Source organism: Perca flavescens, chromosome 1, assembly GCF_004354835.1.
Source record: "Perca flavescens isolate YP-PL-M2 chromosome 1, PFLA_1.0, whole genome shotgun sequence".
NCBI lineage: Eukaryota > Metazoa > Chordata > Actinopteri > Perciformes > Percidae > Perca > Perca flavescens.
In genome coordinates this window covers 31,866,887-31,883,634 of record NC_041331.1, presented here as the reverse complement: position 1 = coordinate 31,883,634, position 16,748 = coordinate 31,866,887, and the positions used below count along the sequence as shown (strand labels likewise).

The 16,748-nt window shown below is 38.8% G+C and overlaps 2 protein-coding genes across 2 annotated transcripts in view; both read right to left on the bottom strand.

Moving 5' to 3' along the window:
- Positions 1-86: 86 nt before the first annotated feature.
- wdr93 (WD repeat domain 93) lies at positions 87-8,871 on the bottom strand. The gene is made up of 16 exons (XM_028580162.1): positions 8,830-8,871; positions 6,528-6,639; positions 6,042-6,243; positions 4,312-4,376; positions 3,965-4,043; positions 3,778-3,863; positions 3,537-3,621; positions 3,083-3,239; positions 2,722-2,792; positions 2,464-2,553; positions 2,201-2,332; positions 1,716-1,923; positions 1,531-1,591; positions 1,261-1,417; positions 907-1,093; positions 87-236 (listed from the first exon to the last, which is right to left on the bottom strand). The coding sequence occupies exons 2-16, from the start codon at positions 6,636-6,638 to the stop codon at positions 128-130; spliced, it is 1,800 nt and encodes a 599-aa protein (XP_028435963.1). The 5' UTR covers position 6,639; positions 8,830-8,871; the 3' UTR covers positions 87-127.
- Positions 8,872-10,176: 1,305 nt separating this feature from the next.
- The window catches only part of LOC114560393 (RNA polymerase II elongation factor ELL2), a 33,413-nt gene continuing 26,841 nt past the window's right edge, over positions 10,177-16,748 (bottom strand). The window contains exons 9-12 of the mRNA XM_028585738.1: positions 16,243-16,294; positions 15,540-15,711; positions 15,388-15,432; positions 10,177-13,053 (exon numbers count right to left, since the gene is read on the bottom strand). Of these exons, the coding sequence (XP_028441539.1) occupies positions 12,943-13,053; positions 15,388-15,432; positions 15,540-15,711; positions 16,243-16,294 (380 nt within the window). The 3' untranslated portion in view covers positions 10,177-12,942. The remainder of the gene's footprint in view (positions 13,054-15,387; positions 15,433-15,539; positions 15,712-16,242; positions 16,295-16,748) is intronic.

Below are 16,748 nucleotides of genomic sequence, written 5' to 3'. Positions count from 1 at the left end.
ACTTTGTGTCAAGGAGAATAGTGCAGTAAAGGTGTTGGGAATTAAAAGAAGTATTACATAAAATGAACATGCACACAAACAATACATACAATAGTACCTCTGTACAAAACAGATTTGTTGCTGTTCTTCAGCTGGCTGCAGCTCTGCTGTGTCTTTGTTGCACCATCACTGCAGTTTCATGTAGCTGCTTCCATGTCTGTGTTATAGCTTTGTTCCTTTCTTCCATAGACAGCGCTCTGCACATGAGAACAATAAATACATGACAAAACTTTACTTAAAGGTCCACCATCAACCACCATCAATTCCAAGTATTCCTTTTGGCTTGAAATTTTACATTTGCATTTGCATGAACTGGGGTAGAAACTCCATATTCATGCGCCATCTTGAAATACGTTAGCCGGTGAGGGACATACAGGACATACTACTCCGCCTTTCGCGTTTTCGCTGTCACATGATAAACTCACAGGTGCTGCTAATGCTGCTAATGGGTATCCTAGCTTCCTGGCCCCGTCAACTTTAAAGAAGGAAACATGGAGGACCACACGTATTCAAAATCCAAATTTCAGGAACAGGAGTCTTCTTCTTGGCCCAGAAAAAGAAAAAGGATATTGAAAAGAGCAAGAGACCATCTTTTTGAAGCGCAAAGGCTGCCGCAGCTGTAATACGTACTTTGAACTGCGTGGTGCGAGAGAGTTGATTGCGATATATGATCTCAACGCTAGATGGGAGAAATTCCTACGCACTGGACCTTTAACCTTAACATTTAACTATGAACTGTTTGTGCTTTGTCCTTAGGGTGGGAGTCTACATGTCATCTGACTCATCTTTGGAGTACATTTTCAAAAAAGAATTGCACACCACACATTCAGATTATAGCTGCCGGCATACAGACAAAAAGAATGCAACCTTTGGTGGAGGTAGAGATTGCAGGTTTCCTCTAGATTAACACAGCTCAGTGTGTTTTGTTGTCGTGCAGAGTCTGGAAGTGAAACAACATATTGCTTGATGATGTCAGCCTCTCCAAAACGGAAGATGAAAAGCTGACTCTGGCTTCCTCCTTCAGAAGAAGTACTGCAGCTGGGGTTCTGGTCACCTGCATAAGACGTGAAAGCATTTTGTTAAATAGTTCCATTTCTTTTTTTGCATACATATCCGTGTTAATATGAATTTACTGAAAGTCATACTCTTCTAGAACGTCACCAGTGATTCTCCTGCTATTGTGTAATGCAAAACTAAACTAAAATGTGGCTTTGGGTTTACCTTTTATGTACAGAGTCTGCTGTTTGCTGTTCAGAGCATAAACAGGATTGCAGGGTGTGGCAATCAGATGAGTTGTGGGAGGAATCAAGAAGCACACAGTGGTTTTGTTGATGACATCTTGGAGGAACATTTTTCCATTTCTTTGCACCACAAGTGACTAGTTGAGGCAAGAAAAATAAGACAGCAGGACCCAAAGAGTTGGAAATTATAAGTAATTCCTTATTGTATTATGACCTTTAAACTTTTTATCAACAATGTCAGTGTTTCTACCAAACTCTGCAGGAATGGCACTGATGCAGTGACAGTTGGGAGGTCGCCGCTGTCTTTTGACCTGTAGAGATATAGGAAATCATGTGTGAAAATGTTTTGTTTGATACAATATAATTGCATTTCATTTGACAGGAAAAAAGTTAGATGCACACATTAAATATGGAAGTATGTCAAACTCAGGCAACCTTTCAGAGAGCTGCACTGTGCAGGATTGTGCCCCTCGTCCTGTGGTGACTGTATACATTGCTCCACTTTTACACAACACCAAAAGATAGACTTTTGCTGCAGTAAAAGTCTGGGAATCATCAGGAGATTCTGGCCAGTAATCCACAAATTGCATCCTAAAGAAGGCACTGTCTGCTGCTGACACGAAGACAACAGACAATGGAGACCCTGAGAGAAGGATAAGAAAATGAGAATTAAACCGGCCATAACCACGTTTATACTACAAACCTCTAACAAGCAAAAATCAAGTCTGTTAGCATGTCAGCCACTCACACACACACAAGTGTTGCTGCAGCCTTCAACGATTCATTCTCATTATCGCTTTTCAGTCAAGTTTCTTTCCGGGAAATCCAAAATATATCTCACAACTAACTGAGACGAAGACCTTGAATAAATTCTATGAATCATGGAAGTGTGAAAGCAGAAATATTTAGGATTTACTCACCAGACTGCCTGTCCCACACACAAGCCAAAGCATCATCAAGCCCAAGAGCTATGTAACGGGTGCATCTACTGACAGCAGAGCAAAGGATTTCCTTTGCATTTGGCCACAAGACATCTGGCATGGGTTCCACATCTGCTTCAAAAAGAGAAGGGTCAAAACCAGAAATGTATGCCAATTACCACCTCAGGAACAAGGAAAAAGTAAATTAGATGTGAGCTATTAACAACAAGGCAGATTCATCACTGAACAAATAAATATCCTACCTGGTTTGTTCTTTGGTGCTTTTTGCAGCAAATACTGAAGAAGATGATGGCTGCCACCCCACCACACACAGACAGCAACAGGCAATCCAGCTGAGAAAAGGTCAGAGATTAAAGATGACAGTAATAGGAGCATGGCAACTACTTTTGGCACATTGTTTAGTGTAAAGGGCTCTGAAACAGTACTAGCCAATCATAGAAAATTCACATATTCAACACGCACATTTTAAATACTGGAAAACTTAGCTCTCCATTACAAACCTGGCTGAGACTTTGCTTTACTGTCACCAGGAAACTGACCACAAGGCAGAAGAAAGTGCTGGGTGCAACGTCTGAAAAAGATTCCATTTAACTGATATGACAGAAGAAGAGGGCTGAGCATCTGCATGCATTTTAATGGTTTATATCATTTCCAGGCGATATTAGCAATGGTACAATTTTGGTTTCAGAGGAGTCAGGGGGTCCTAAGCCCGACCAAAATATAAAAAGAAACTTAAAAGGCTAAAAAATATTTCCTGCAAAGACATCAATCCAAGACAATGTATTATATGTATATAATCTACAGCAGATCTCATCTGTGAAATGCTGATTGTACTGTATGTGTGTGTAAACTTTATCGTACCTTGGGCTTTCATCAGTTTCCTTTGGTTTTCCTGCACTTGTATCAAAAGACTGTTCCTCCCATTGACGACTGCTGCTGGTGTCTACATCCAGAGCCAAACAGTGCGTAAAAAAGTCTGTCATTTGCAACACCTTAAGGGGATCATCTAATGCCGTCCCTACAAAACATCAGAAACATGCTTGGATATTGATTCTTACCTGGAATGTGTGCTGATCAATCTCATGCTTATTGTTACTTATATTTGTAACAGCAATAACAGAAATTACTTTTGGGACACTTCAGCCATTAAAACAAGAGATACAGTATGTAATCACCGACAGAGATACATACAGGCAAACACATCTGCATCAGTTACACACACCCACAACACACACACACAAAATGGATTTATGTTCTGTTCAATCAACCAACCACACAATAGTTACATACATTGCTGTTCTAGATTCAGTTATACCTGCTGGAAATTTGGGTGGCTTGATTTTAATCACCATTGCAACTGGAGACCATTTCACATCCAGATCTCCAGATAGGTTTGGCTCCTGAGGATAACAAAATTAATATTTTTTTTTCTGTATATATCTGACAGCAGTTAAAATGGCATACATTCAGTTTAAAACTAGGAATCCCCAAAAACCAGTGGATACACAATCATGTTCAAACCAGCCTACCAATCAAATTCTGTACAATAGGCCTACCTGATTTTCTCTCTCTCTCTTGTCTAACTCTTTCAGCCATGCTTCTGAGGGAAAGTGATAGACCTCGAGCCAAACAATACTGTTACCTGGTAGAGATGTGAAAGCCATGTGAATCGCTATTTGAATGTGAGGTTTTATAAATCATATAATAAAAATAGCTCAGACTGAGAGTAAAGTCCCTACTTACAGCTGATTGACGCAGCTCCATAATCTCCCCCTTCAGACAGTTCAAATGTCAAGCAAATGCTCCTTTTGTTGATATTTTCCTGATATTGAAATTATTATTTCAAATCTGTTATTTTTCATATTACATTATATAAATTAAAAAGTGAATATACACAACATTTTGCAAAACAAAGTTAAAAAAGAGATAAAACTGCTTGATTTATCCTCAACAAATGTTCTTGTGGCTAAAGAAGACATTAGGATTACTCCTGTATTTTTTTTCTTTTTTAAGTACAAAAAAATTGGTGGTGGACAAACAGTCCAAGGTGTACAATGTGTATCTGAAGAAATTACACTGACAATACGCACCATGATGTTAATAACACTGAAGAGGTGAATGCCTTCACGGTGATATGCAAAGACTCTGGCAACACCTGTAGTGGAAGATGATAACAGCTGATGTCAGTATGACAGGGTCTCCAGTTTGAACCTTCCTTTCCTCTAATTAACAGGTAGTATTGTCTCAGTGCAGTTCAGTAATAATTCATGACGTCAGCATCAAGCTAGTGCAGGGGTCTTCAACGTTTTTTAAACCAAGGACCCCTTAACTGAAAAAGAGACGGAGCAGGGACCTCCTATGACATATTGTATAAAAGTTGCATATTAAACTAGGCCTATAATAATGGAGAGGATGGCCTAAAGCCTTTATACATGCCTTTTTTGCATAGAATACTAAGATATTAAAATAATTTTTGGAGTGATTTTATAAATGATCTTTTTTTGTTACACTGTGTATGTTTCCCTGTGGATGGCTATATTAGTGACTAACATATAGGCCAATAAGCCTATCATTATTGGAGATTTATATTTGCTAATAATATGTTGGATTCATGTTACGACATTTACATTTTTGAAAAAACTTTCAAAAATAAACAATAATTTGTAGACCCTCCTGCAGTGAGGGGTCCCGGACCCCCTGTTGAAGATCTCTGAGTTAGAGCATTTCAAGTGTATACATTAAAGGGGTGATAGAATGCAAAACTGATTTTACTCTGTCATAGTTGAATAACGACAGTTCGGTGGATAAATAGGACATACATAGAAGCTCACATAGTACACATAGGACTGAAGGGACAGTCGCAGCTAACGAAACCCTTACAGTTCATAAATATTCATTAACTTGAAATCGGACACCGTTGTTAGCTTTATAAGACATTTAGTTAGATGTTGTATAGCTAAGTGGCGTGACGTGTGTAACATGTGGTAAGAGATTGCTGGTGTAACAAGCGCGCTGACCACGCTCTCACTCTCACACAACGGGCCATTTAGCTAGCAGGAAGAGAGGAGTTGCAGGCCCTAGAGCTCTGTCAGGGCAGCGGCGTTTGGTAGCTAGTCCATTAGCCCAAACGGTGACTTTGCGCGGGTGTGAGGTGCTGTGGGCTGCAGGCCGGGGTCTGTGGAGGAAGGCAGGCCGGGCGGCGAGGCAGCAACACAGGCAGCACCGGCCGCTGAACTCCGACACACAGTTTAACCAAATTTGCAATTAGCCATCCATTTTCGTAAAACGGCCCATATTTGAGCTTTATATAGTTGATTTCTCACATAAAAAAGTCTCAGAAGTGAATTTGGTAATGAAACATTGCAATTTCTGGAATATGAGATTCTGTCGCGTCTCTAATGTGTGTGTATTGGGGATTCGCTCAACCAATCAGCACGCGTCTCTAATGCGTGTGTATGGCGATTTGCTCAACCAATCAGCGCGCGTCTCTACGTGTGTGTACGGGGATAAGGCTTAACCAAGCAGCGCGCAGCTCATCTAAATATTCATGACCATACCATATTTGGAAGAAAAGCTCTTGTTACAAATAGGGCCAAAACACAGGATGCATAAGGGCCAATAAAATATCAACCAGGCCATTTTCAGCCCAACCAATGTTACATACCCCATTAGGAGACCATAAGGAACAGTGTGAAATACCCTATATAATCATTCTATCACCCATTTAAAATAAATCTGTATTTGTTAATTTGTGAAAATCCATCCGACTATCTACATGTTTAATGCAGGAGAGGATGAATGAGAGAGGCGTACTACCCACCCATATCATCAACAGTGCCAAGCAGATAGGCTCTCTCAGCCATTCTGGTCATTTGAATAGATGTTATTTCCATTGTGTCCTGCAGCCACTCTGCAGCACAGATCAGAGAAGATGCACACCATACAGACAAGCCCTGGGAGTGACCCAAGCTGAGGTACCTGCCGTCTTCCGAGCACGCCAAGCAGTTGGTGCTCTCTGGAAGCTAATGGATAAGTCACAACAGCGAAAAAAATTAATACCCACATTTCCTTTGGAAAACACTGATCTTTTTATTCAATAGCCTATTTATTGTCATTAGTAGATTAATAAGCAAGTTTTTTTTTTGTGTGCCTGTAGATCCCTTTTGGACATATTTATTATTGTGCTAGGGGTGAACATATTATACAGTTTAGAAAGGGTTTTGGCAGATGGTTTGTCAAGTATGTTAAGTTTAACATGAATTCCTTTTCAGAAATAACCCAATAACTTCAAACTCCCCATCTGTACCTGTGTTGCATCGGACAGTTCCAAACTAGGCGTTTCCTTTCCAGATGTTTCAGTTTTGCAAGCTGCCCCCATATATGCATCTTGAGTACCTTCTCTGGTGTACATGGACATCCTACGAATAACAAATAAATATGAACATGTATACAACGTATTTTGTTTAGAATTTTTTTTATTTTCAATGGTGTTTTCAAGAGATCATAGTAATCTACAGGAGTTATCATTAATACTTAGGGTTGCAAAGGGGCATTTTCCGGTAAATTCCCGAAACTTTCCATGGAAAGTTTAGCTGGGGAATTTTGGAAACATTCCAATTTGTAAACTTTCATGGGAATTAACGGGAATATTTTAATATTGCTTTCCATGGAAAGTTTAGTATTCCAATTTTGATTTACTATGGTTAGTGGGCTATGCAATTAACACACATAAGTTAATAACAGCAATGGGTTATGTATTCCCCCCCCAAAAAAATAAAACTCCCGTATTTTAAAAACTAAATGTTGGCAAGTATGTAGTAGCCTATGCTGATTACTGCATGTGTGCATGTCATTGACGAATATAGGGAGGACATTCAACTGAAGTTGCATTAAATCAGGTTGTTTTAACCAAGATTATGCTGCAAGATGTTTGTTTTTTTTCAACTACATTTAAGTTCCCTGTTATAGACTAACACTATTATAACAAGCAATATTAAAAATATCCATTTTATTCCCATTAATTCCCATGGAAAGTTTCCAACTTTGAAAATTCCCAGAATTTTGCAACCCTATTAATACTCAACGAAAAGATTGCACACACTTCCCCCTCTTGTCTCAAGTTATGTCTAACCATGCAGATGTACGGTCTATGTGGTGGTGGAAGAAGAAAAAGTACTGTAATCTTTTAGGTAAAGGGTTAGTTCCACGTGATAAAAATATACCCCAAAAATATACCCCATCACAAGGAAAGGTTCAGCATTCATACCAAGGACAGATAGCAATTATTATCTAAACTATTACAATTCATACATTCATCATACAGAATTGTCCTTTTAAGAGTGTGACATTATATATTGAATTGTTACTGATGCATTAACGTGTAGTGAGTATTTTAATGTTGAGCTCATTCTAACTGCTTTGTAGTCTCATCTGTAAAAAACACATTTTGTAAGATGATCATGTGTTTTGTAAAGTGTGAATCTGCATAGTTATTAGTTGTCAACTGAACGTATTTGGAATAAAATCTGCAACATTTGCTTCTGAAATGTAGCTAGTGAAGTAAAGGTATAAAGCAACATTAAATAGATAACGTTACTCAAGTAAAGTAACGTTACATCAAAACTTTACAGAACAGTCCAAAAATGTGTTATTTAGCTAGCGTTACTTGACTAAATGTAGCCTACTAAGTTACACCACTGTAAATATATATCTAAAGCTTACAAAGTAACAATAAATGTATGTGGGGTAACACCATGGGTAACACAGATACAAAGTCCATGTCGATGCATAATTACAATATAACGTTACACATGTAACGTTACTGTCTGTGTCTGGTTGAGAAAGAAGCTATCTTATCCAAATTAGCAATTTAGCACAACACTGCAGAACGGAAAGAATAATTTCACATTCAAGCGCCAATTTATGTTTTCCTCCGTGGGTGGTGCTCACACGCGCACGCCCTTTAAAAAAAAAAAAAAGTAGTCAAAAAATGTTTGCATTTTAGAACCTTAGGAAATGGACAGCGGCCCGCACGAACACACACGCCATAATGAAGCCGTAAAGTAGCCTAGGGTATCTTTCAACTCAGGACAGCGCCACTTCTCACAAAGAAGATGAAAAGTTTAACTGACACGTAACCGCGATCAGCTTCATGGGAAATTAAGAATCAATGCCACCGACATAACCAATCACACTATGACAGACTCTCCACTTAGCACCAACAACTGCAATGTTTAACCCGTGTTGACTTCGGGTCGAATTGACCCGTTATCAATTTTTGTTTTATATCAGAAAATATGGGACGTAGAAATAAGCGCTGAAAATGTGTAGAAGAAACATTTAACAATTTGAAACGTTAGAAAAAGCAAAAACAAAATGGGAAAAAAAAAGGCGTCAAAAACGTCCAACCTTTTTTCAAGGTTGACGGGAAGACAAAACGAATGTAAAAATGAATTGGCTGTCTGGGTGGGTGCTCAGTATTTTCCGTGGGTGCTCGAGCGACGGAGCACCCACGGGACCTTTGGTGAGCTGTGAATTAAAACATATCACCTCGGGGCTCGAAATGTCATTTCATTTCATATTAGCTAGAAGCCAGCCAGCGGTCTTACCTTAACTTGTCACACGAGCGGTCTTGAAGGGTGATAAGTGTATCACGGTCGTCATGACAACTGTTGCCATGTCTATGTACAGTAGGTCTGCCGAGCACCCAGTAAAGTAGGCTAAAACCATTGTTCTATATCTATGGCTAAAACTCATTAAATACCATCAATTCTTCACTTTAGGGTTATTTTTGAGAGTAGAACAGTGTTGTATATAGTACAATTTGAGGCTTTGATTTCTTATCTTGCAGCCTTCGAAATTCAGTAGAACCAATAGTGAGAAATTACATTAGCTGGTGTTTTTATAGTCTAGACACATTTTCTTTCATAAAAGCTTCGAAACTCATTTATTTTTAGTGGATTATCTTTCAAACAGTAAAGGAGACAGGATATAAGTACTTTGGGTGGGTACCACTCTCTGATAAGTCACATATAGTCCCTTTATATAAAAAAACAACTAAAAACTAGTTTATTAATGGTTAAAAAACAGTAAATCATGAATATAATCATTAAAGCTCCCATATTGTGCTTATTTTCAGGTTCATACTTATACGCTGTATTTTGGGTTTCTACTAGAACATGTTTACATCCCTTAACTTGGGTCATACCTTATAAATGTTGGGTTTCGTGGTTTCTAAGAAGCCATCAAGTTATAGTAAGCAGTTATACAAGTTCATTATTGGGTAATGAATGGATTATAATCCAGATATTCCTCCGTGCTAATAATCCCATGAGCTAGGCTTTCACGTGACGAAAGTAATCAATATACCAGCAAATGCAAACATACATCAGAGTCCAGTATATTTGCAGACGACTGCACAGCTGAACAATGTTGTGATTAAAGAAAACATGGATGGTGATGATCAATGAATGATGCAGATTACCTGCATAGAAAATTCAAAGAGCAAGGCTTGTAACACAATAAAAATCTCTTTTTTTATTGGAAATTTGAACAACAGGAAAAGAGAAAGTATTTATTTGTAAATTACAGGTCATAATGCATACCCTCTTCTCGGACTCCTCTGCGACAAAGACAAGGCTTTCCCTTCAGCAGGTATGTACAGTAGTACAGAAAAACACATACTGTGCAGTACACACTGGTGCCTTGTAAATATTCAGCACCAGTACAAAAAAACAAAACACCTTATGAACTTTGTTTTTGTAGCTTGCGATTAAGACTTGCACAGATAAATAAAATCCATTTAGTGATTTTGGAAGCAATATTCTGTCTTCCAGACCAGGAATTCTGGATAAAACTTATGGTCTTGAATCAACCACCAGACACTATTATACTTTCCTCCCCTCCTGAAACCCAATTACCTGAAAGTGATTGAGTATTGTTATTTTTTGTGCTTGAAATAGAGTAGAAATCACTGTAGACAGTCTTCCAATCAAAATGCCCCATGTGCTCAGAGCTGAGTCAGACTTGATGTCAATAGGAATATCAGCTGCAGAATAAACCAAAGTGCTATTCCTAATGATAAATACCTGACCGTATATCTCAATCATGATTATGAACAACAAGAGTACCAGAAGGATTCCAAATGCAACTGATGAGTGAGCTATGCCATCATAGCCCATCAAACTGTGCATTGAACCATTTTTTGTTACATTTTTAAATATTTAGTTTAGAAAGTAATATCCAAATGTGTGAGAAAGCCACCGTTGGCATTCAGTTAAAGCACAAATGCTAAGACAGGTTTAAATGTAACAGCTAACATTTAGATAAGGCAGATAACATGTGTGTGGATAACCACTCCTTGTTGATATGGGCAGTTTGAAAAAAATGTTGTCCTAGAAAAGTGTAATCTTAAGGCTTCTAAGTAATTTACTGCGTGATGACATTCAGTACAAAAACTGTTACCACGAAGAAAAATTACAATCTGAATGGAATTATTTTACTAGCCTGCTGTCCCAGACTGGGTTTAGTGCAAAAACCCAAATGGGCACCGATTATTAACTGGAAACTGAAGGACAATAACCCCCCCCAGGCTAAAATAGTACCACAACTGGTTATAATGCTGCAAATTTACACTTTTACCAATATGGCAAATATTTCCCTAAAGACCAAAGCTAGGGCTGTTTCATTCACTGCACAATACAAAGTTCCCAATTTAGTATAGTCCCCCATTTAGTAGTGCTGCCTGTATTCCCCAAAAATAATCCAACAATGCAATAAAACGGGAATGCAATACTTTTTTTCTTTATAGTGAATAAGAGAACAATTTTAGACACAGCTCAAGTGTTGGGTGAAGTGGCTGCTAACCTCCCCGTTTTTAGAATTAATATTTAGAGGACTTTGGGGCAGATTTAACCTATTCACTCTCTACATATAGTGACAACATGTATATGTTAGGCAAACTTTTGATCTACTCACAACCTCTCCCAGCTACTTGGAACAAACAAAACACTTTGATCTAACCAGACCTGATGCTTCAAACCGAGGAGACGACAACAACAACGCAGAACAGAGGAAGGTGGCTTAAAATAAATACATCAGTAGTTCTGAGGAAGAAAAAAAGAGAGAAAGATACTTCTTTCCAGTAGGTTAGAATACTTTAAACTACACTTTGTGCCTGATTAACAATGTCAGTAATATCTTCGGGGAGGAAAATTGTGTTTCCTCACCAAATTATTGCAACAGCCATCAAGGCCAAGCATTTTGGTCCTTTTACCAGTCACTCAAAAGAAAGAGGTGTGGTGAATAAATACTTAAAACACAAGTGCATTTGGGAGACAGCAAATACCTCAATCTTAACATATCAAACCATTTGAATATTTTCCTTTTTTTTCCTCATTGGAGTCAGCTGCTTTTAAAATGTTAAGAATTTGATTTTAGTGCTACATTAAGTCAGGACCACATGCTCCACTCACGAAACAAGCTAATCAGATCATTGGTGAAAAGGATGACCCCATTACTGGCTGTATGTAAAAAATAGCTTTATAACCAAGTCGTAAAAATATGGTTCTCTGCCAGAGGGGTGAAATAATTTCACTTATTTCCTATACAATATCAACCACTTTTTAGATTTGTATTGTTTCAATATCTTGATGCCAATGCAGCAACTGCTTTAAAACTAGTCTTGCTTCAAGTTAAAGCTTTAGTGCGTAACTTTTTTGATATTATTGAACGTCCGTTACATTCAAGCCATTGCCAAATGAGTTGTTACAAAGCTAATTAAGACTATCAGCTCCACACAACTCTCTCTGGGTTTCTCAGTATGGCTATATTCAGAAACTGGTGTCGTCCGCACGCAGAAAATCGAGTAAAGATAATTACCTCTTCTGAAGAGTCCATCATGTGTTTTTTAATCCTCCGTGTCCTCCGTGGCTACTAGCAACTGCGTGGATGGGGGGTGGGGGTAGTGCGAGAACACGGAAGGCTTGTAACATGTGGATGTGCTGACAGTTTTGTTGTCACTACTTAAGAATTCCTCATGGGGAAGACCGAAACTACACACTACAGCTTTAAATGCATGAAACATGAAGGGAAACTGCACTGGGAACAAGTGGAATTATCTCACATCATTTATGAAAGCTGATAAATTACTTTAAAACATTGTTTTTTTTTGCACTGGGCTATTTCAATCATGTATGAGGCAACTTTGATATGGAATTAAATAGTACACTGCATTTTGAAATCATTAAATTTATATAAAAAATTAAATTAAAAAAAAGGGAAAGGGGAGTCTTGCCAGGAGCAATGTTTGACTTAAGTGTCAAAAACAAAGGAAATAAGTTAAAAGTCATATCTGCTACCTTTTACATATGTCCATCAAAATGGTTACACTGACATTGGTTTCGAAGATGCTGGCAAAGACTATAGGGGGTTTTGTCTGTTGTGGAATTTTCACATCAACAAGGCCTCTCAAGAAATTAGATCTTCAAAACAAATAGACCTACAAATAGAGTGAAATCTGCTACTAATTTATATCATTGGTGCTCACAGCATCATCCGTGGTCCCAGCAGAGGCAGTCATTGTTGATGTCTGCAGTTTCATCCAAAACCTTTTATATTACGCTCAGGTAAAAACGCTTTGTTTGACACTTACAGTATGTCGTTTATGCAAAGAAGGGGGTTCCATTTTAAAAAATAAAATCTGATGAAGGGGAGAGCCAATGCTATGAAGAAGCCTGAGAGACATCATAGTCACTGATGAGCTGTTTGATGTAGGAGAGTTTCTCATGGAGATATTCACAGCGTTTCTTCTCTTCCCTGTAGCCTGGGAACTTCTGTTGTGAGAAAGGAGAAAGTGTTTTTAAAAAAGGTTTTCACACTATTTGCAAAATGATTTATTTTTAACCGGCAACAGTTTGCCCCTTAGCCAAGTGATGGATAATACCTGAGGATGAGAAACATGCTCATCTGTTCACTCATGACTTTTTAGTATATATCTCCACAGCTTTCTGCTGTTTAGCACCGATTCAGCACTATCATCGTCACCACCACACAATGTTAGTCCAACTACCGTATTCAGACTTCACATATATATTGTCAGTAGTCCCGCACTGCCAGACCTCCCAGCGCCGCGGAGGAGGGTCTGGCTAGTCCACACAGCATTCCGGGATGGGCGAAAAACATGCTCTGGTTTATTGGCATTTCTTTAAACCAATCAAAATCGACCAGAGTTTAAAATTACAACACAAAGAAAGCAGAAGGTAACGGACATCCGGCCGAAAAACAGTGGAATTTCCAGCAGAACGAGGGCAATCCCGGAAGTGGAACGTCGTGGATATAGATATTGTCAGTAATGTTGTGACCGTCTTAAATTTAACATGACTGTATAGCTAATATAATTGCCTGCTTTACATAAGAACTACTTTTCATAAAACTGACTTTCATTTGTCCATTTTTTCTGCAACTTGAAAGTCAAGTTACTAACGCAACAGAATGTAGATCTAAGGGAATATTGGCAGCACATTGAAGCTGAGAGCAGGGCTGTGTAAGGGCCCAGCTAAATGGAGAACACAAGAATGAATGAATCTTCGCTAAACAGGCTCTCGGTTTTCAGCAGCAAACATTTACAACAATTATCTGCATTCAAACTACCGGACGTGTGTACCACCGGGATACATCGGTAATGATCGGAGAATATGCAGTAAACGTTATTACAGACGGAATACTCGACACACTACGTGAGCTTCGCCTGCACGGAGACCAGCGGTGTCGCTCAATGCCGCTAGCCGGCTAGGGGACATCCTCATCGGCTAGGTGGAAAGCTAACGCTAGCCGTCCACCTGTCCCATCCATCCTGCTTGCAAGTGTCTGCTCATTAAACAACAAGCTGGAATCCTCCTTCAACGAAACTCCCAACGTGAGTTCAGAGACTGCTGTGTTTTTGTTTTTGTGGAAACATGCCTGAACAACAGTGTACCGGCACCGGGACTATCCAGCTACCAGGCTGCTCTCGCCGGCCCGTGGAGGTGGGCTGTGTTAAATCTAGTCTCTGGTTAAACGGACTAGTGTAGAAATAAAATCCAACTAGCTACTGCTAACTGCTGGTGGAGCTTGTGACTGTTAAATGCCGACCATTCGACATTCCACGCTAATTCACGGCTGTGTTTATACTCTGTGTTTAGCTACACCAATGCTAGTATGCGTTAGCTAAACTTTACGGATCCTGCTTGCAAGTGTCCGCTCATTTAGACCACAAACTGGACTACATCCAACTTCAACGAAACTCCCAACGTGTGTTCAGAGACTGCTGTGTTTTTGTTGTTGTGGAAACATGCCTGAATAGTGTACCGGACTGTCCAGCTACCAGGCCTGCTAGCCCTCCGAGCTAGAGATGCTCTGTCGCCGGGTAAGGTGGGCTGTGTTAACGCGGAGTGGTGCAGCAATGTGGTGATTTGTATCTTAACAGCTAACTGCTGGTGGAGTTTGACTGTTAAATGCCGACCATTCTACATTGCACGCTAATTCACGGTGTGTTTATACTCTGTGTTTACAGCCCACCAAGCGCTAATGCTAGTATGCGTTAGCTGAACTTGACGGAGCATATAATGTGTGTGCACTAAATGTTTTATATGTCATTTTTATATATCTTAAATGTGTAACATCACTTGAGTCACGATGAAACGTTGTTTCGTGTATATGGTTGAAATGATAATAAAACACGCTTGAATTGAGTTGAATGCCTCGGTCTGTCTGTCAAGCGGTAGGCGTGGCTTGGGAGTGGACTCAAAGCAGCGAAGCAGGTGCATTCTGGGATTTGGTGTTTTTCATCCATATAAGACCAAAACACATTTTCTGGCTTTTCTCGGCCTAGAAGTCACCAATTTAAAAAACAATTTCACATTTCTACTACATAAGTGACACAATTTAATGATATATTCAGCTTTCCAGCGGTGAACTATTCCTTTAAGTCTGGCATTTTAAGCAGCTGATCAGCACTGATTAAAAAGGGGAGTTATGTTTACACAGTACATAGGTTCAGTAGATGATTGGCGCTGTATACAATTATTGGGGTCCTGCTGAAAGTAATCACTCAAGTATTTGACTTAAATAACATGTAGGTCCCTTCAAATCCAACATCCTTACTTAAATCATTTAAATGTTAGACTTACCTTTCGATACTTGTTGTATTTTTCTAGTATTTGCTCTTCCATTATCTAAATAGTACAAAACACAAATCATTAAATTGTATTACAAAAATAATTTTGATGCATAAAACAATACCTTAGCATGTATTAGATCAGAGCTGGTTGAATGTATGTACCTTATATTCTTGTGTGCCAGGAGACAAGCTTTTGATCTTGGATCCTAGCTGAACAAACATGTGAGTTATGGTGGCGATCCGGGAGTGGAGGTCTTTGTATTCATCATACTCTGCACAGAAATCCTCCTGGTACCTCTCACGCTGCTCCAAACTCATGATGGTGCCGTATGTGCTACAAGGAGAAGAACACAGACAATTATATTTTTGTGTGTATATATATATATATATATATATATATATATATATATATATATATATATATATATGTTTTCTGAAAGAAGGCATTTCCTCAAATTTTCTATTAGTGTAGTACCTCTTCTTGACACAAGATGGGAGCATAAGAACACAGATGAGGATTTAGAGCCATCACCATTGGAGCCAATTCTTTATTGAATGTTTCAGTAGAACCAGTTGTATAACAATGTATGTAAATAACCGAAATAAATACAAAAGAAAAAACTAAAATCAATCACTCAATTTAATATCTGGTAGCTGAAAACAATTCCTCGTGGATGGAGAAAAAAAAAATAGCAAACACGCGGTTCAAAATGGGATAGTTTCGATAAAATGTTAAATGTGCAAGTTTACACCCACGGTTTGTGTTCAACACATATTTTAACAGCCACTATATCTTAAATGTGTTAAAAATAAAACTATGCCAAGTGATCGCAACAAAATGATGTCAAAACATGTTTACACTCACAGCACATAATCTGGCTTATCCTCAGAGGCCTCAGCGTTTGTGATTTCAGGATCTGGAATAAAAACACAGGATAAAGAAAATGACATTAGCTTCAGCTGAGTCAATACAGTCATCTACATGTACATGACACTTTGTCATTGTCTGAATGTTAGGCAACGTGTTTTTGTTTTGCAAAATGCAGCATTAGTGTGTGTGTGTGTGTGTGTAGACAAGCTAAGAGTGTGTGGGTATCAGGAGACATATCAGCTTAGAGACGCAAAGCACTGCTTCGGCTGTTGTTGAGTCAATCAGCCACAAACCACACTGAGGTATCAAGAGAATGAGCTTAAGGGACCAAACACGGTCATGCTTATGAGATAATACTGTATAAATGCACCAGTGGGCTGCTGGACAAACAGTCACCCAGAGAGACCTTACACACAATCACCACTGGTCATCAGTTAAAAGTCTGTGTGGTTAACCGGTTATTTTGTAGGCAAGTATAAAGGATAAACAATCGCTCAAGA

Bases quoted from the DNA above. Each gene is read 5' to 3' on its own strand.
- wdr93 (XM_028580162.1), bottom strand. From the start codon at position 6,638: ATGTCCATGTACACCAGAGAAGGTACTCAAGATGCATATATGGGGGCA. The intron at 3,622-3,777 runs GTAGGCCTATTG...TGTTATCCTCAG, and splicing joins AGAGAGAGAGAGAAAATCAG to GAGCCAAACCTATCTGGAGA. The intron at 237-906 runs GTTGCATTCTTT...TCTCATGTGCAG, and splicing joins AATCTCTACCTCCACCAAAG to AGCGCTGTCTATGGAAGAAA.